The 21275-nt window shown below is 32.1% G+C and overlaps 1 protein-coding gene across 2 annotated transcripts in view; it reads left to right on the top strand.

Moving 5' to 3' along the window:
• CDH19 (cadherin 19) overlaps positions 1-21275 on the top strand; it is a 103688-nt gene that overhangs the window by 18968 nt on the left and 63445 nt on the right. For both annotated transcript variants that reach the window (XM_003914465.5, XM_021930209.1), the window contains exons 2-3: positions 12787-13091; positions 16376-16670. In XM_003914465.5, the coding sequence (XP_003914514.1) occupies positions 12897-13091; positions 16376-16670 (490 nt within the window). In that variant the 5' untranslated portion in view covers positions 12787-12896. The remainder of the gene's footprint in view (positions 1-12786; positions 13092-16375; positions 16671-21275) is intronic.

The following is a 21275-nucleotide window of genomic DNA, read 5'->3' as shown; positions in this document are numbered from 1 at the left end:
TTCAACGGTTGGTTCTTTGTTCAACTGTGAGACCAATTTTATGTACCTCCTCCCAATGAATGGATTTAGGCTACTGAGAGTGTTCACAGTGCTTTTTAACTGTACATGAAAACTGAAAATAAAGACAGGTATATGAGAGGTTATCTTCTGAAATAATCAAAGGGATAATAGAATACCTGTTTAGATATTAGAAGGAAAACAATGTTTTATTTTTCTGTATTATATCTTGTCATAAGAACATTAAGAGAAAAACAGATTTTAGAAAAACATGAAAATATTGTACAGGTTTGACTGCAAACACACAGGAAAGTAATAAGAAATAGCCCGTGTTCATGTGATGGTTAGGTTAAAATCAGACTGCATAATGTTTCATGATATATTTGTACCACATTTCTTATCCAGTTTGTCACTGATGAGCAGTGAGGTTGATCCCATGTCTTTGCTATTGTGAATAGTGCTGTAATGAGTATTTGTGTACCTTTATGGTATGTATATTCATGTGTGCATGAGCGAAAATTCATGTGTCATTATGATAGAATTATTTGTATTGATTTGTGTATATACCCAGTCCTGGGATTGCTGGGCTGAATGATAGTCGTGTCTTCAGCTCTTTGAGAAATTGCCATACTGCTTTCCACATGATGACGTAAATGAAATAATGTAAATACTAATTTATACTCCCACTGACAGTGTAAGTGTACCCTTTTCTCTTCAACCTCACCAGCATCTGTTATTTTTGAGTTTTTAGTAATAGCCATTCTGAGTGGTGTAAGATAGTATCTCATTGTGCTTTTGATTTGTATTTCTCTAATGATCAGGGAGATTGAGCTTTTTGTCATGTGCTTGTTGCCCATGTGTATGTCTTCTTTAGAAAAGTGTCTGTTCAAGTACTTTACCCACTTTTTAATGAGGTTGTTTTGTCTTGTAAATTTTTGTAAGTTCCTGGTAGATGTGGGATATCAGACCTTTGTCAGATGCATAGATAGCAAATATTTTCTCTCATTCTGTAGTTTTCCTGTTTAGTCCGTTAATAGTTTATTTTGCTGTGCAGGGATTCTTAAGCACAATTAGATTCCACTTGTCAATTTTTCCTTTTGTTGTGATTGCTTTTGGTGTCTTTGTCATAAAATCTTTGCCTGTTGCTATGTCCAGAATGGTATTGCCTAGGTTGTCTTCCAGGGTTTTTATAGTTTGGGGTTTTATGTTTAAATCTTTAATCCACTTTGAATTGATTTTTGTATGTGGTGTAAAGAAAGGGTCCAGTTTCAATCTTTTGTATATGGCTAGTCAGTTACCCAACACCATTTATTGAATAGAGTCTTCTCCCATTGCTTGTTTTTGTCAACTTTGTAAAAGATTAGATGGTTGTAGGTGTGCAGTCTTACTTCTGAGCTCTGTATTCTGTTTCATTGGTCTACATGATTTGTGAAAACATAGATGTAGCTGGAAACCATTATCCTTAGCAAACTCACTCAGGAGCAGGCAACCAAATATCACACGTCCTCACTTATAAGTAGGAGCTAAATGGTGAAAACTCATTAACATAAATAAGGGAACTACAAACACTGGGCCCTACCTGAAGGAGGAGGGTGTAAGGAGGGATAAGAGCAGAACAAAACAACTATTGGGTACTAGGCTTAGTACCTGAGTAATAAAATAATCTGTACAACAAACTCCTGTAACATGAGTTTTCCTGTATAACAAACGTGCAAATGTACCTCCAAACACAAAAGTTAAAAAAAGAAAATCGTGTTTTTATTCCTATTTTTCTCACGTGAGCCCTATAAATTTCAGATTCCCTTCATTTCATTCTGTTCCTGTCACTATGTTGTTTTAAACAAAGAATATATTTATCAATACTTATATGTCTGATGTTTATTTTTGTGTAACACTGAGAGCACCAAAGACCCATACAAAAGTACAATAAATTTTAAAAAATCAGCCTGCAAAGATGGTAAAGACATAATTAAGATCTATACTGATAAAGGTGTTTTAGGCAAATCTTTAATACAGGAACATACAAATATTTACCCTTGACAAATAAGGGCAAATCATGTTTTGATAGTTTGTGGAGGGGAAGAAAAAGTGAAATACTGTATCTAAAAACATGAAATTTCACCAGCATTTATTTAACCAATTGGAATCTATCTCTTTTCATTTTAGAACTTTTGCACACTCAGGCTTAATATTGTCAGTGCTTAGCACTTCACATATACTGCCCATTAATCCATAGTCCTCTACCACTGCTCCTGAATAAAGTTCATGACGTTCAGCCCAGAAATGAAATGGCACTTGTTGCTGTATATCTTAGGACTTCACAGCAATAGTGAATGTGGAAGGCTGTGCAATGTCAAAGAGGGCATCAGAGGCTCCAATATAGGTATTCTAACTCTACATTGCTGTAGCTGTCCCTGAGAGCTTTTTTTCATGACAGTAAATATGCAAATTATATGCTTAATGAGAGTTCATAAATAAAACAGAGGATGATCTTTCACATTTTAGTACTATGGAATGAATGTTCAGAGAGAAAATTGGCACATGGGTTATTACAATTTTTGGCCCCAAAATATTGCTTCCTTTTCACATATGTATGCAAACTATATCCACTCACATTTCTTTATATTTCGTACTAGTGGTTCTGAGAAAGCCATTTCAAAGTCTTTTTATATATAGTGTCATTCTGTGAAGCTGCCAAGTTTCCCCTGATTTTTTAAGAGATCACAAACAGGATTAAGTTTCTATATTTATCCCATCCACATTTCCCAGCTTCAACATATATCCTCCCTCACACAGCCACCAAATCCATCATTCTGACTTATTTTTTTTTACTTGACCTCAAGAATCTTTAGAACAAGGGGAAAAATGTATACTAAGAGGAGATAATAGAAAACATTTTATTTTGTCATTTGAAGAATGGTCCAAATGTTAAAATGTAATTTATAGATCTTTATTCCATGTAAACAAAGTGAACCATCAGCTATAGATGTCACAGTGTTAGACATGTATGCATTTTTTTCTTCCATTCAATAAAGCACAGTGTATATTATACACTTAATGTATTTAAGATCAGTTGTAGCACTAGTTATGAATACATTTGTTTACAGGATAGGTCACTTAAAATTACTGAATATAAGTCCCAGCATGTGTGATATAGTTAACACATTACATAAAATATTGTATTAGGGTTCTTTAGAGGTGCAATACTAATATTATATATGCACATGTGAAAGGGAGTTTATTAGGAGAATTAACTCACATGGATACAAGGTGAAGTCTCATGATAGGCCCTCTGCAAGCTGAGGACGTAGGAAGCCGGTCCCAAAGTCTCAAAAGCAGGGGGGCCAGCAGTGCAGCCTTCAGTGGCCAAAAACCTGAGAGCCCCCTGGCAAACCACTTTGAGTCCAAAGGCCGAAGAATTTAAAGTCTGATATCCAAGAGTAGGAAGCATCCAGCACAGGAGGAAGATGAAAGCCAGTCAGCAAGCCAGCTTCTCCCACCTTCTTCCACCTGCTTTGTTCTAGCCATGCTGGCAGCTGATTGGATGGTGCCCAACCACAACCAAGGTGACTCTTCTCCCAGTTCACTGACTCAAATGTTGATCTCCTCTGGCAACGCCCTCACAGACACACCCAGAAACAATACTTTACCAGCTATCTAGGGATCCTTCAACCCAATCAAGTTGACACCTGATATTAATCATCACAAATATACTTTCAATTTTACTTGGACATAATATAATAATGTTATTTAAATATTATTGTAATTAGTATCTAATATTGTGCTAATATAAATGAAATTTTATTTTTAAATATATTTTACAACTTTGAAAATAAATATGGATTAATATTTCCAAGTATTAGCAATAAGAGAAAAAATATAAACACACTAACATAAGACATAGTATTAGCATTTCTTTATATGAAAATGTTATGTAGGTTTTTTAGTATATTCCTCTGATTGGAAAATATAAACAAGATTGCAAATGCAGGGCAAAATGTCACTGCTAGTTTATCCAGGGCCCATTTCAGGCGAGAGCATTTTTTCTTATTTGCTTGGTTTCAGCCCAGAGTGTTTCTCAGTCTGGCAATGCTGACAGCTGCCACCAGTCTTCAGTCAGAAGTGGAACATTATTTGAAATGCTTTTCACTTCCGCCGAAATGTATGACCATTATAGAAAGTTTGGAATATAGAAGAGTATAAACAAAGCCACAATATTTCATTATTGAGATATAATTACGACTACCCTTCATTTTTCTTGTGTGTTTTATATAAAGGGGTTCAAATTAAAGGGCTTTTTCCTTCGAATTATAAATGATGATTTTTAACTTTAAATTTAATTGAGAAATATTTTAATCACATATTTAATGGGGAAAAAATAGCACTTGGTAGAAAAGTCACCCAGATGTCATGAGTGTTATTTTTTGTCATATTTACTTTAAACTGTTTTCGAGGGAGGAGAATGTTGCAGAAATTTCTAAGCTTCACCTTTTAGACAAATTTCACTTATTTCAATCATGGTAATTACCGTGACAAATTTCGTCAGTTTTCTCTGCCTAGACTTACAAAGTTATCTAATTGCTTTATGCTAAGAGTATTACGGGACATTGCCTTGTAATTGTGAAACACTTATATAATTAGTATCATACAGTATCCTAATTTAAACATTCTTTTTTCAATTAATCCAATTTATACTTGCTTCCCAGTGGACAAATGTGAATATTTCTCTAGGTATAAAATAGTAAAATATAACTGCTACTTTATATACACATTGTAAAATTTATTGCTTTTGGCCAAATTGTTCTCCAAAATAGTGTCCAAATTTTCAATTTTATGAGTGTTCTATAGATCTGCTTTCTATACATTGTCATCAATAGCTGGTATTAAAATAATTACTTATTGATTACATAATTACATATTGATTTAAAAGTACAATATTGATGTATATTTTTGTTGTTTTATTACATATATTTTAAGCATAAGTGAATAATAAAAGTACAACTATCCAAATACTCATGACCCAAATTCAACAATTATCATCATTTTACCACAATGATTTTGCCTATCCTCCCATTTTTTTGAAATATTTTAAAGAAATATACTTTTTCTCGACACATCCTGTCATTTCTAATACCAATATGCTTCAAGTATACATGACTAAAAATAGGACATGTTTTTATATAACAAGAAGGAAACGTTCAATGACCAACAAAATTGGCAATACTTTCTCATTATCATCTGTTGCTCATCTCTACATTAGTATTATTATACCTTATGCAGTAAGTATTATACCTTATACAGACTAATTTTTTATAAATCCATAAAAATGCAAATATAAAAACAGTTTTGTAAAGTCATGACCCAAACAATGCCCACATTTTACACTAGTTCTACAATATCTTAAATCTTTCTCAATCTAGAACAATATCTTTCCTATACTCCTTCTTTTTTTGATGTATCAAATAAACTAGATCAATTTTGTGGTAGATCAATGCTTTTTAAAATTTATTGTATATTCAGACCTTGTGGTAAGTGTGATAAAATACAGACTCAAAGTTGGTACCTGTGAAGAAGCTCAAGATTTGGCATTTGTAGTGAGATGTTCCTATTCCATAGATTACACTGTGGGTAGCAAATCTATAGAAAGACACAATTTGGGTTTAAATGATTGGTTCTTTTTACTTTGTTTACTTTGTTTCCCATTTAGTTTGTTCTTTTATTACAGGTTAATTTCCTGTAACTTGAAAATTAGCTTTCAACTTTTTTTGGTAAAATAATTTATAGGCAATGTTCTTTATAAAGGTCATATCATAACACATCAGAAGCATCTAGTATCTGTTGTTCTGCAGTTAGTTGTCTAATTTGTTTCTAAAGGTTTTGACAAGTCAAGGTTTTTAACAACATTAATGAAGTATAATTGGCACAATAATCTGCATATACTCAAGTTGAATTGAATGTTTGACATATATCTGCTTCTGAGACTGTCATCACAATGCAGATAATAAGCACACTCATCACTACCTTCAGAAGTCTCCTCGTGTCCCTTCATCATCCTTCCCTCCCATCCTCATTTTCCCGCAGTTCTTAGTCTGATTTCAGTCACTGTGATTGTTTTAAATTTTCTAAAATCAGATGCAAAAGGAAACATACAATCTGAATTTGTTGGCAGGCTTGTTTTATTCATTATTCTTTTGAGATATTACTGTATCAGTAGTTCATTTCTTTTCACTGCTGAGTATCATTACATTGCATAGACATATTACACTTTCTTAGTACATTGACTTGTTGAAAGACATTTTACTTTTTCCAGTTTTTGTCCGTTACAAATAAACCTGCTCTGATATTCAGGTAAGCATCTTCATATGGAAATATTAATTTTATTTGTCTTAGGTAGATATCTAGATAGATATCCTAGATATGTACCTAATATCTAGAATGGCTGGATCTTATGGTAGGCATATGTTTAACTTTGTAACAAATTGCCAAATTGTTTTCTAAATACTCATGCGATTTTACATTCACACTAGCAGTTTTTGAGAGGTACAGTTGCTCTATATTCTCTTCAATACTTGATATGGTCAGTCTTTTAATTATATTCATTCTAGTAAGAATTTACTGGTATCTAATTGTAGTTTTAATCTGCATTTACCTGTTGAAACTGAAGATGTTGACTATCTTTTTTTAAACTTATTTTACATGTCAACTCTTTGTGAGATGTCTCTTTAAATATTTTGCTTATTTAAAAAATTGTGATGACTTTTTGTTTCCAAGTTTTGAAAGTCCTTGTACATTCTGAATACAAGATATATAATTAACGAATACTCGCCCCGTCTGTGACTTGTCTTCTCATTTAATTATCATCTGAGGTAGACCACATAATGGCTCTCAGAGATATCAAGGTCTTCACTCCTAAAACCAAGACTGTGACCTCTGTAGATAAATATGAGATTCAGTTAATGGTCTTTAGATAGGAAAATTATCCTGGATTATCCAAGATGACTTTGAAGGCAATTATAAGTGTCATTATAAAAGGGAGAAGAGGTAAATTTGACACAACACACAAAGAGAAGCCAATGTGAAGATAGAGTAGAGAGAAATTTGAAGATGCTTTGCTGCTGGCCTAGAGGAGGGACATGAACCAAGGTACGCAAGGAATAGAATACACTTTGAGAAGCTGGAAAATGTAAGGAAATAGATGCTCCTCTAGAGACTCGATGGAAGAACGACCTTTCTGGCACCGTGGTTCCAGTCCAGTGAAATTCATTTTAAACATCTCCCCTGTAGAACTGTAAGACAATAAATGTATATCATTTTAAGCACTGAGTTGTGGGAATTCTTTACAGTAGCCATGGGATCTGATACAGAGATTATCTCAATTTTGATACGGTCCAGTTTATCAGTTTTTAACATGTGCGCTCTTGATATTGTTGTAAGAAATCTTTGCCAAAGAAATTACAAGTATTTCATCTAAATTTGTATTCACTTTTTGTGACCTTGTGCACGGTAAAGTATGGATCAAAGTATCTTTTTCTCAAGTGAATACTCAGGTGTTTTAGCACAAAGACTTATTTCTCTATTGATTTGCTTTTAGAACTTTTTCAAAAATCAGTTGATTACATAAATGTAGGTGTATTTGTGCACTTTGTGGTGTATTCTACTAAATTATTTGTTGATCCAATACTTTACCATAATGATTACTGTAGCATTATGTCTTAAAGTCAGATGGCGTAGTCTTCCAAATTTCCTCTTCTTTTAAAATGTTCCTTAAGTTATTCTAAGCCCAATGCTTTTGCATATATAATTATAGAATAAGCATGCAAGTTTTATAAAAATACCTGTTTGAAATTTTATTTTATGTTTTAATTTTAATTTAGCTGTATTTTTAAAATTGTGTTTATACAACACTTTGGAGAGAATTGACGTTTTTAACCATTTTGAGTTTTCTGGTCCAGTATCATAATAAATATCTCCAATTATATTGATTTTTCTTGATCCCTCTTAGCAGTATTTTATAGTGTTCAATAGAGAGGTATTGCATATTTTTTGGTAGAGTTATGTCACAATCTTTGAATTCTTTACATCATTATAAAATGTACTGTTGTATAAATTTTAAATTTTGATTATGCATTGCTAGTAAATAGAAATATAATTGATTTTAATATTGACCTTGTATCATCCAACCCTGCTAAAATTACCTGTACATTTTACCAGTATTTTTATGGATTTCATAAGATTTTCTATATGTGTAATTATGCCCTGTATAAATAAACATATTTTTATTTTATCTTTTTAATCTAGCTGCTCCTAATTTCTTATTTCATTGGATAGAATTTTCAGTATAATGTTGAATAGAAATGAATCAATTTGCATTATAGATTTGTCTGTTTCTTCTTGTAATACAATAAGGTTTTATTTCATCTTTTATTTCATCTATTTTGAGGCATTGTTATTAAGTGTATAAACATTTAGAATAGTTGTGCCCTGTTAATGAATTGACATAATTCTTGTAAAATGATATTGTTTTAGATTATAAAATGGCTTTATCATTTATAATTATGAAATGACATTGTTTATCACTTATAATTATGAAATTTATTATTATGAAATGATATTGTTTATCACTGCTAATATTCTTTGCCCCAAAATCTACATTATCTAATATTATGGCCATTGTAGCTTTCTTTTGACTAGAGTTAGCAAGATACGTGTTTTTCATTCTTTAAATTCTTACCTACTGAACCTTCATATTTTAAATCATTTCTAAAGACATATTGTTGAGTCTTTTAAAAAATCTAATAATCTTTATGTCATACTTTGTTTTTTATCCCATTCATATTTAGTGTGATTATTATGATGATTAATATTAAACATACCACTTTGTTACTTGTATGTTTTTTCACCTGTCTTTTGCTCACTTTTTTCTTTTCTTCTTTGGATTGAGTATTCTTTAGGCTTCAGTTTTATCTATTTTGTAGCCTGTAGTAAATTCTGTTACTTTATTTTAGTAGTTGCTTTAGGTTTATTGTATGCATATGTACCCTTATTGTAATCTATTTTAAGTTATATCATACCACTTTACATATGGTTTATAGAGCTTAAAATAGCATATTCCTAACCTTTATGCTATTAATTTCATACATTTTACTTCTACAAATGAGGTATGCCCCACAATCCTTGTTATTATGTTTGCTTTAACAGCCAATTATCCTTTAATGATAATAAAATTTAAAAAGTCTATTTACTGATATACCTTCCATTTCTGGTGATTCTATTTTTGCATAGATCCAGATTTCTTTCTAGTATTATTTTATTTATTCTTGAAGGACTTCTTTAATCATTTATTGTATTGTAGTTCCCCTTGTGTGCTGATGCTGTACACCAAAAAGAGTCTTCATCCCACTTTACTTTACCGAAGATTAGGAATATGGCTTTGGGGTAACAAATGTGATTTGTTCAGGCCTGGCTATAGGCAGCTATAAAGACTTGACCTGGCAGTACAGTACTCACTGCGAAAACATTCCCTTGTCACACCAGATTTGATGCACAACCAGTGCACTGCACTGGCTGGAGGGAGTTGCAGTCAAGGAGACTGCCCCTTCTGTTAGGTCACGCTCTTCTGTGTTTACATTCCTAGCCCCAGGGTTAAAGTGTAAGAGGGCTTTATCTGTGGCCTTGGACAGAGCTCTTTCTCAAGAATTTCTGATGAGATTTCTCATCTGATGCATTTCTCAAGCATCTCCTTATTGACTAAAGTGGGTGAAACCTTGAAGACCGTTTCCCACTCTGACAATGTACTTAGTACTTTTTCACTCTTAACACTCCCCTTGCACTCCCCTGACCCCAGAGTCCATAAAATTTACTTAGTTGCTTGTAGCACTACCATTATAATGGAGTGATCCACACGTCTGTGCTTATCCTCTGATTCAATTAGAGTGTTGTTCCACGGAGGAAATGGAAAAAGGAGATGCGACAATTTCTTTGGTTTTAACTTCTTGCTTATACCATTGCAGCAAGTGTCTAAAGGCTTACCTCTTTAACTTTTTACTTGTTCTTTGAATTAGCTTCTCCAATACCTGACAGCTCAGTTTCTTCTCTTTCAATTCAGCTGATCTCTTTATAAAAATCACTGTAGTTGTTTGAGAAAATCTCACTTAAATTGATTTATTTTCATTTTCAATACTTTAAAAATGTTTCTGCACTGTCATTTGGCATGTATTGTTTGAGATGAGGCATCTGCTATCAACTTCATCTTTGTTATTCTGTATATAACATGTCGTTGACTACCTTTCAGATTTTCTCATTATTAATGGTTTTCAGTAATTTAATCATGACGCGCCTTGGTATAATATTTTTTGATATCTGCGCTTAAGTTTTGTTAAGCATTTTGCATGTATGAGTTTCTAAATTTCATTGGTTCTAGAATGAAACAATTTATGCAATTGTACATAAATGAGAATATTTGAAGTGGTCTCACAACTCAATGATAGTTTGTTCATTTTTAATTTTTTAACTTTTTCTCATTCTGTTTTTTCAGATGAATTATACTTCTGTCTTCAATCTGTTTTTTTCTCAGTGTGAATAATATGCCATTAATCATATGCAGTGTATTTCATCACAAACGTTGTAGCATTATTCTCTAAAAGTTTAATCTTTATTTTATTTTCAATTTTTCTACTTAACACGTTCAAACTTTCTTCTGGTTTCTTGAACATATATTTTGTATCCTAGTCTACTAAAGATGTCATGCAATGGGAATTGGCTATGAATATGTTTGATGAATATTTTATATTACATCTAATCAAGCCCCTAAACATTTATTTAAAACACGGAGGATAAAGAAACATACTTGAATCACACAACAGTGATACAATTATCAAAATTCAGACTATGTGAAACTCTATAGGACAAATAACCTTGACTCTTCAGCATATAAATGAAAAGAAAAAGTAGAAACAGAGAGAGGAAATCTGTAGACCAAATGAGACTTGAGAAATGTATCAAAAACCTGTATTGTGTGAACATATTTAAGTCTTAATTCAAAGACAAAGATTTTTAATTTGAACACTATGAGTATTTTGTTATATTAAAGACTTTTTCTTAATTTTAAACTTTGATTTTTAAGGGTGTGTACACACACTTATGTAGCATTTATACTTGTGTATGTATATGTGTGTGTGTGTGTGTGTGTGTGTGTGTGTCTTCAATGGTTAAAATGATATGAATTTGAAATTGGTTTTAATATTAAAAAGTGAGCATGAATAGAGATGACACAATATTGACCATATGTTGGTAATTACTGAAGCAGGGTAATGATACCTAGGTATTCATTACACTATTTTATATATCTTTATATGTATCAAAATACCATAATATAAAGTTCACAAAAATTATATTCACTGAAACACAGCCAGCTAACTTCATATCAGTGTTGGTGAAAATTTGCCAAACTTATAGAAAGTATCTTTCTCATGAATAATATTGTACCAGTTCCAAATATTGTTATTCATCAGCTACCGCAAATACATATTTCAGCAATTTCTAAAGCGCAGATTTATCTGAATTTCAAATACATAACATAAAGATAAATTTCACCTTTTTCACCTCAGCTGAATTTCTCTATGACCTTCATTAAGTAAACTTTTAACAAGGAGTACATGTGCTTAAAGGGAGTACACCGGGACCACAGAATCCCTGTGTACTTTCTTAATTAGGTGTTTTTTAACAACTCTTCTTAACACGAGCCAAAGACCTAAAAAATCTCTAAGGAGTCATTCAAAAATACATGCAGAAGATTCAAAACATAATCATGCAGAAAAAGTCCTAACATGAACTCTGGCTTTTCTGTTGATTATATTATATTAAACTCCATTGTGAAGCTTACAAAATTATTTTTTCTTCATGGAAGCCAAGGAAATACATCAAATTTGGCTGAATGTAGATGTTGGAAATGCAAAACTATTAAATTACATGTAAGGATTAGAATTACCCATCATAAAGAGACAGCCTTGGTCAATGGAAAGTTTAAATGTAAAACTCAGTAGGCAGAGTCTTGTGTTTTAGTATTTAAATAATAGAAGATATATCTCATATCATTCTTAAATATTATAAGCATTCACCCATTCTTACCCAGGCACTATAATTTTATATTTATTGTCTTAAGATGATTTTTTGTTAAGCTGATAAACACTTCTTCCCCATATCTTTGAAATTTAAAAAGAGTAAATATCTTGCACAAGCTTTCTACTTAGTGTTTTATAGCATCAGTATAACTGATTATTGAATTCACCAGTTTTAAGCTGAATTGCCATTTTGTCTATTTAATTACTACATAAAACATCATAATTTGGGAAATTGGTTGAGGAAGCTTATGTCTATCAAATATAAAGAGGAAAAATATGACTTTTTTTCCTCCTGGATTGACTGTTGCTTTAATAAGATAGTTTGAGTTTTACTGAGAAAGAATGGAGAAAGTAACCAAGTCAAATTAAAAGGAAGTCTATCTCAATGTCAGCTGTCAATCAAGGAGACTCCCAGAGCAATCTTTCAACCTTCAGGCAGATTTATGACTACAGTTTAAAACTAGCAGTGCCTGAGTGGAAATTTATAATTATTCTAATCAAATTATTACTGAGCTACAAAATATAATTAGCCAGCTTAATTGGAAGATAAATTAAATGTATATTTTTATTCCGTTTTTGTCATACGTAGAAGTTGTAACCTGTCTTTAGTAATTATGTGAGAAAATGTTATTTTAAAATGTCAAATGTTGTTTTGTTTGTGACGCTTTAGGTATATAGAAGATACAGAGGAGCAAAAAAAGATTATAAAAGAAAGCAAGATTTTTGTTTGTGACATCCTGTTTCTCTGAAGAGTAACAGTTGGAATCAAGAGTCAACACAATGAATTGTTATTTACTGCTGCCTTTTATGTTGGGAATTCCTCTCCTATGGCCTTGTCTTGGAGCAACAGAAAACTCTCAAACAAAGAAAGTCCAGCAGCCAGTGGGATCTCATCTGAGAGTGAAGCGTGGCTGGGTGTGGAACCAATTTTTTGTACCAGAGGAAATGAATACGACTAGTCATCACGTCGGCCGGGTACTTATTTATTTAAAATGTTACAGTAAATAGAACAACAATGTAAATAAATATGTTGGAGAAGTTTGGAGATTTGATGAGTTCCACATTTTGACAGTGAAACCACTGAAAAGCTTCAAACATCACATCAATAATTGTTTCAGATTTGCAAGCACCTAAAACATCCACTAAAATCTTGAAGAGGGAAAGTTCTGGTTTTTAAATTTCATGTTAGTATCCCTTAGGAAAATGCAGCTCTCACTTTCAACATCTGGAAACTTGATGGTGTTATTTTTGGTAATGGATCTAAGCAGTCACAGTGAGACAAATATCATTTACCAACGTATTTAGCCTGATTTTCTATTACGCTAAGTAGCTGTTGATTTACCCCTCATTCATTTTTAATGAAGCAGGTTAATACCATATTCTTTTACAATTAAGTAGCTTCAGGAGCCTACACACTTCAATTGATTAGTAAAGTAAAAGGAATATTATGTTCACTTTCTTAAAAGAATATATTTTAAGAACAATTCCTTAATGAGACAAAGCAAATTCTATTTATGTTTTTGGTTTGTATTTTATTATTTGATTTCCTTTAAACAAAGGTGATTACAGTATCATGTCCTTTTCCACAAGGCTTTTTCTCTAGATAAATGAACTGAAATAAGTTTAACTGCTAATTAACTGGCACTAAAATTTAATTGGGCCCAAAGGGTGAAGCACTCAAAATTTATTAACTCTCTTTTTCTAGCCCTTTCAGGAGAGCTGCAGTGTTAGCATGGTATCTGAATTCCACAGAACTTCACCTATGTTATCAGCCAAATGTATATGAGTACATTCAACCAAAACCTTAGATTAGGATTTTAGGCAAGTATTTCCAAACGTGTAGGGAAGAGGGTGTATTGTGAACACACACACACACACACACACGTTATAAGTAATATTTCTCATCCCCTTTTATTTTTGACCTGAACTTCAGGTAAATAGTATGCACAGTTGGCACTAACAAGGTCCACAGTTAGGTGCTGACTCGGTAACTGAGTCTCTGGATACCTTTACAGTAGACTGCACAGAGTACCATAAGCTGTCCCATCACTGAATGGGGTGACAGGCTAAAATCAGCTGTTGACTTTTAGTAAATAAGGTGTTGTAGGAAAGTGCATCAGTGTAATTGGAACACAGGCTACCTCTGGGGCTGTCTCATTTTCTAGTTTGTTTGTTTCTATGCCCCACATGAATCTCTGGTTACCTCCTTTCGCACCAGTGATTGGTTTTGCTTATTTTTCCACTCTATACAAATATTTATGAAACTACTCTGAAAAATGGTTTTCTGCTACACGAATTCATCAAGTTAAAACAAGCAGATCACTGATTTCAAAAAGAACAATAATGAATGTTTAGGTGCTTGTCAAAAGAGTTAGTAAATATACAATTTAGCTGATGTGTTCAAGATAACTCTCTTTGATCCATTTGTTTGAAAAATGATTAAGATTGGGAAGTACAATTAAGTGAAAATTTGAAGTGATGTTTGTTTAGCAAATCGATAGTAGCAGCCTAATTAGGAAAATACTTTTTGAATAGAAGTATAGAAAATTGTATAATACTAGAAGCCATTTGATTGAAATGTGTTTAACATATGCATTTTGTGACACTAAAAGGCAAGTGTTCAAGTAAGCTTTTTCGTTTTCCCTTAAATCTGGGTCTTAAAAATGTCAATCTCACTTGTCTTTGAAAATTACACGGCACATATACTTGCAATATATTTATTTATTACTAAGCTTAATTTATCTTCATTATAATATCAAATAAATTATCAAACCATATTGAAATGATATCATTTAAAAAATATGAGCCATACATTGCTCACTTGATATATTGATTTGATTGTATAATTATTTTCCTCAATTTATTACATCATTGAATAAAGAATTTCTTTTATGAATAATTAAGAACTACCAAATTAAAAGAGGTATTAGCAGAAAGACAATCTGGATGTTATTTTTCTCAATTTGTTTTGTTACATGGCATTGATATTCGGCACATTGTTGAAATTCAAAATTAGTTACTAATACCTTTAGCTTTTCTCCACAACCACATAGAAAGTGTATTAATTTATCCAGAAGAAGAAATTATAACTTGAGCCATCAGAAAAACCATGAATTTGTTTGCAACTGATTTCATGGTTATCTTTGTAAATTTGCAGAGGAACTCTTAGTTTGAATAAGAGCATTTTCATAAATGGTGAATCAAGAAAATGTGGATTCACAATCAGGGAACCATGACATACTTCTCCTAGGTACAAATAATTTAGATATGAAAAGCTATACCATCATTTTAACTATATCAGAATTAGACTGTTTTTTTGTTACAGATAAATTAAAAATTCTAAATAATACCTCAACAGTATGAATGATGAACAAATTTACTTTGCTTTTGAAAATACGGAAATGAGTGCACAGGCTGAAAGTGTGTATTTGATAATTAGGTAGAATAGATTGAGAAGAAAGTTTTATACTTTCTGGCTAAAACCCAAGGGCTAAAGAACATGTAACTGAGTTGTTGTCAGTGGAGAATCTGAAATGTGACAGCCTCATAGAAGATTTGATAGCCTCATGGTGTAAATCCTAAATCTACACTATGATCATGTGACTCTGAAAAAAGTTTGTAAAACAAAATCTCACTTTTCTTCTCTATAGAAAAATTGATCATATCAATAATATGTATTTCATAATATTGATATGAGAATTAATTGAGAACACTAATAAAAAGCAATTTATAGATTTTATGACAAATAATAAGTAACTAAAGAACAGTCAAGATTATTTTTATCTTTATGAACCCTAATTTTCATCCTAATATTTTCTTGTTTCCATGCATTTCCAGCCAAGAGACAGAACATCAGTGTTTAGATGTCACCAAATTATCTTTCTATCTGTCTCTAGGACCCAGTCTAGTATAAATATTTGAGAGTATGGTTTTAGTAACTGATTATTTAATTATAAATCAAAATTGGACCAACTGTGTTGTGCATAACTTACAAAAGAAGCTTTACTGTCCAATTAGTGTTGTTTCTGTTAAGAATAATGAAATTTGTATAGTTCTTTATACTAAATATTCACTCTCCCCTCTCTCTGGTGATAGATTTTAATCTTGACATTTAATATTTTACCCCATTTAATGTAATATGGAAACAATATAAAATCATTAACTTGGAGAATAATTAACATACATAAAAAGAAAATCTTTATTTTGATTTGCCCATTTCAGATGTTTGGAAACTAAATGATCCCTCTTTCCATTTGCAGCTAAGATCTGATTTAGACCATGGAAACAATTCTTTCCAGTACAAGCTTTTGGGAGCTGGAGCTGGAAGTACTTTTATCATTGATGAAAGAACAGGTGACATATATGCCATACAGAAGCTTGATAGAGAGGAGCGATCCCTCTACATCTTAAGAGCCCAGGTAATAGACATCACTACTGGAAGGGCTGTGGAACCTGAGTCTGAGTTTGTCATCAAAGTTTCGGATATCAATGACAATGAACCAAAATTCCTAGATGAACCTTATGAGGCCATTGTACCAGAGATGTCTCCAGAAGGTATTGCATATTAATTTACATCAAAGATATATTAACAATGAAAGCAGGTTTAAAATTTCAAGGATATGTTTTGAAGTAGATGATTTAAGGTTCTATACTAGAACTTCCTTCTACAAATATGTTTAAGTAAAATATTTGAAAAATTAGACTATGCATCAAAATTTTGAAAAAATGATACTACACATTAATGTTATTAAAATACCTCAATCTTCACAGGAGTAAAAGAAGTTTAGACATTTTTATTTGAGCAATTCATAAATTTTTTAGCTTGTTCATTTACTAGGTTCTTAAGTACAAAAATTTCTTTTTCAAAACAAAATATATTTTTGTATTTCATAAAAGCAAATAAGCTAATCCTGCAAGATATGCATAGAAAAATAGGAAAAGTGAATTTATTAGACTCTACTGTGTATATCAAAACCATGAAAAAAACCACTAAGACAAAAGCAAGTGGTTGAACACCTGTGCATGGCTGCATTTATTTGAAGATACTTTTCAAAACCCAGTGTTCTTGCTGTTAGTATTTTAAATATAATGCATTTAGGAGAGAATGGTTTCCATAAGATGAGAGTTGACTGTCTTGGAAATTAGAACTGTCTTTCCAGTAAAGGGGAAATTGTGATTATGCAAAACTTCTCTCAGTCATTCACTCAAAAAATTTTTGTAGCACAATAGAATGGCATGTTTAATTAAAAAATGTACTTAACAGTGACAAATAAATGTGATTTGATAATGGCCATTTTAAATTGTGGTAACATTTTTGTAACTACTTTACCTCATTACTTGATTCATTAGTCAATGATTTCAAAAATACGCATTTCATCATAAAATTTCCTGATTCTTCATTTTTAACATTCCAGGTAGGAATTTAAAGATGTATTTCTACATTGTTTGGAACATAGGTCTTTAAATACAGCAGAAACAAATTTGCCTGTGTAATATATATATCAAGACAAATTATTATTGGATGTAAATAGCAGTTTAAATTCCTCTGTTTTGGTAGCTAGGCAAAGAATCAGTTCATATTCCTCCTCCCGCTCCTCCTCCTCCTTCTCCCCCTTCTACTCCTTTCCCTTACTACCCTCCCCTCTGTCTCCTTATTCCCGCTCTTCCTCCTTCCTCCCTCTGCTTCTTCCTTTTCTTCCTCCACAGCTGCTGCTGCTGCTGCTTCTGCTTCTTCCTCTTCCTCTTCCCCTTCCCCTTCCCCTCCCCCTCCCCTCCTCCTCCTCCTCCTCCTCCTCCTCCTCCTCTTCCTCCTCCTTCTCCTCCTCCTCTAGCATTTATTACGGACCTAACATGCTAGGAATCTTCCTTTGAAACTATAGATAAAATTGTAAAGGAGATAAAGGAGTTACCTGCTAATATGAAACATATTTCAGTTATATACAAATAAGAAATAGTTATTTTAATTAAAGGAGGTAATATATGATCATGTATAGTATAAAAGTGTTATGTATAGGTGAGGTATGATGATTATTAATTGTCTGGAGGAAATGGGACATTTTAGGAGGTGATATTTGAGGTGAATTATACAAAGAGGCCATCCATGCCACATTCTAGGAAAAGAGAATTCATAGCAGAGTGCTCAGGACTGCATATATCAACATGGGAATCATCGACATACAGCACGCATGTCAGGCATGACAATGAATGAGATCCCTTTGGCAGAGAGTGTAGCTGGAGAAGAGAAAAGCATCCAGGCTGACTTGACTGTTAAGCAAAAAGCAGTCGGCAAGCAAATTAGATGAGTGGGACTGGCGAGTGTTGTAGGAAGAAGGGAAAGATATGAGAAAAAATGTTCCAAATGAAGAGATCCCTTAACCATGTGGAATGCTGCTGTGAGGCTAAGATTAAGGCAGTGTTGACTTTTGATTTGGTGAGTTGAAGACTCCTGGTTTTTTGATAAGTACGGTGGTTTAATTTGTGCCATTACAGTATGCTGAAGACTGTTGTATGGCATAAAAGGAAGAATAAGAGGAAGTAATGGTTTAAGCCAAGTCTAAAAGGTGTTATGCCACAGGGAGAAAATGAAATGTGAGACGCTAGGTAGAAAAATATGAAGGTCAAGAGGATTTTTTGCTTGTTTACAACTATTCAATTGTTTTTTTAAGAAAGGAAAATGAACAGCACAGTTATATACTATGGGGAATGATCCCAGAGAATAATATTTTTTGAAGCAAAAAAAAGGGATATAACCTCTATAAAATTGTTCTTGAAAAAAAAAAAAAAAAAAGAAAGGGTCATGGAATCCGTTGTACTTATAGAAGGGACAGATTATAGATTAACGTATTTGTTCATAACAAATCAGTTAATAAACATTTCTATTTTATCAGTGAAGCATAACACGAAGGCAGTAATTGAGAGCACATGGGTAAAATTTTAGTTAGAGAAGAGGAGCTACAAAACAGCCATTTTACAGAGTTGGGTAGTGAGCCCGCAAGAGAATTATTGGTATCATGGTATCAGTGCAGCCCCACTGTAGGTGTTCAGAGGGATTGCAAAAGATGGTTTGGTCTATGCAATATCTGGCAACTACAGATCTCTTTGTGCATTGCAATTTGAGATATACGTACAAATTTTATTTTCAATTTGTGTAATCAGTACATACTGTGTGAATGCCAGTTAGGGTCCAGGCTGTGTATGAAATCATGCAAGAACTAATGAGCACTTTGTATACCTTTCCATGAGAGGGAGAGGCCAACTGAGTGATGGTCAGCTGCGATTAGAAATGTTATATAATATGGAAATAGGGGAATATTTCTATTGCTTTGCCAACCTTGTAGCAATGGTTTCCTTCTGAAGCATTCATGCATTTTTGTTCACTGTGAAGTAAATAAATCAATTAATAAAATTATATGTGATTTATCTTTTTTCTCAATCTCAATATTAAATTAATGTATACTGTGGATTATATTACCTAAATATAACTTTAATTCTTCGTTATCTTCCTGTATCCACAGCTTAAGTTTTTGAATATTGACCTTAATTCCGAATTTCCTAGCCAGCTACTTTATTCTTCAAAACAACTATTGCAAACATTTTACTATTTCTTTTTCTTACATATATTTCTGTGGTATTCAAGTGAACTGCCTATTACTATATCTGAATCTGCACTTGAACTCAGAATTTTGTTTGAATTACTGAAAGGAATCTATATTTCATTATGTCATGAGATAAAATCAAGAAAATTATTAACAACTTGTTGCTTATTAAACACACATTTATTTACAAATAATGATGGACTTTTACTGATGGCATTTATATTTGAAATGCAATTACTTTCAAACTAGAACTTTCAAGTAGAATTGAGATAAGACATTATGTTTTCCCACTTGTCATTTTGGATTTGCAAAGTTATTATTTTTCTGCCATACAAAAATATAAGATTTATTAGACCACACGTAATAGAATGACTGAGGTTTGGAAGGAGTGAATAAATAAATGAATGGGTACCTGGGTAGACAAAACTGCTAAATAAGAGATTAGAATAGTTTAGGCTGTAAATAGAAGATATCAGGAGATGTGTAATTCAGGGAAAGCATTCTGAAATTGTATCTGAATAGCCAGTCTATCATGTATACAATCTTCATTTCAATAATTGTTGCTAGTTTTACCTAAAACCTTATAATGTCAAAGAAAAGAAGGGGCATTTAAAATACATGTAATATTCTACTTAATAAACAGTTAAGACAAAGCACAGTCAGGTAACTTACCTTCTGCAAGTCCTGTACAAAATCCTGCTAAAAGTGAAACATGCTTTAGCCAGTTACATTACGTGGAAAATAGCCATAATAAATAAATATTGATATTGTACACATTATGAATGATTATTAGTGTTAATACACTTTATTTGTTTATATGTTTGTGTATGTGCAAATGTAAAAGGAATATTTAAAACCTCACTTCTTTAAAATTTAGTTTCACATATTTCTGCCTAAAAAAGCAAGGAAGATATATTGTCTAGTAAAAATATTCTCTATCCACTCTCTTTGGAGCTTTTCCAAATAAATATCCTCCACCAAATTTTTCATAGCTGTGGTCACTTAGGGCATCATTTTAATATTAGCAAGTGTCCAACATTCTTCACACTTGCAATGACCATTTACTTTTATTTTCAAAACCAGATGCTTTTGAAAATGAATGAGGATAACTAATGAGTAAGAGTCTGTTTACCTTACTATTTAAGGAAGCTTATTATGGCATTTCAGATTTTAAATTCAAATATAGTAGGTTATAATGATCTCTGTAATTATTATACTTAAAATTATTATTTTAAGTTGCATTTTTTGGAAGAGCATACAGAAAATTTAATATTCTTCATCATCAATATGACACAATATGTCATAAAGGACAAGTTTTATAGAAATATTAAATTCACCTTAATCTTTGTATTTAAAATCTATACAAATTTAATTTCAGTTAATTCTCAGGAAAATAAAAATCACTAATTTTAAAAATTTATCACATTTGAAAATTAGATTCCATAAATCTCTTGCCTTTGGGCACATGTGTTGAACATGATTGAGGCTGGGATGAATTTCTCTTCTTATTCTTCTGAATATATTATTGTTTGATTTCTTAAACACAGTCTAATTTGTTTTACTT

The sequence above is a fragment of the Papio anubis genome, chromosome 19 (assembly GCF_008728515.1).
Source record: "Papio anubis isolate 15944 chromosome 19, Panubis1.0, whole genome shotgun sequence".
NCBI classification, from domain to species: Eukaryota; Metazoa; Chordata; class Mammalia; order Primates; family Cercopithecidae; genus Papio; species Papio anubis.
This window is presented reverse-complemented; position numbering and strand designations above follow the sequence as displayed.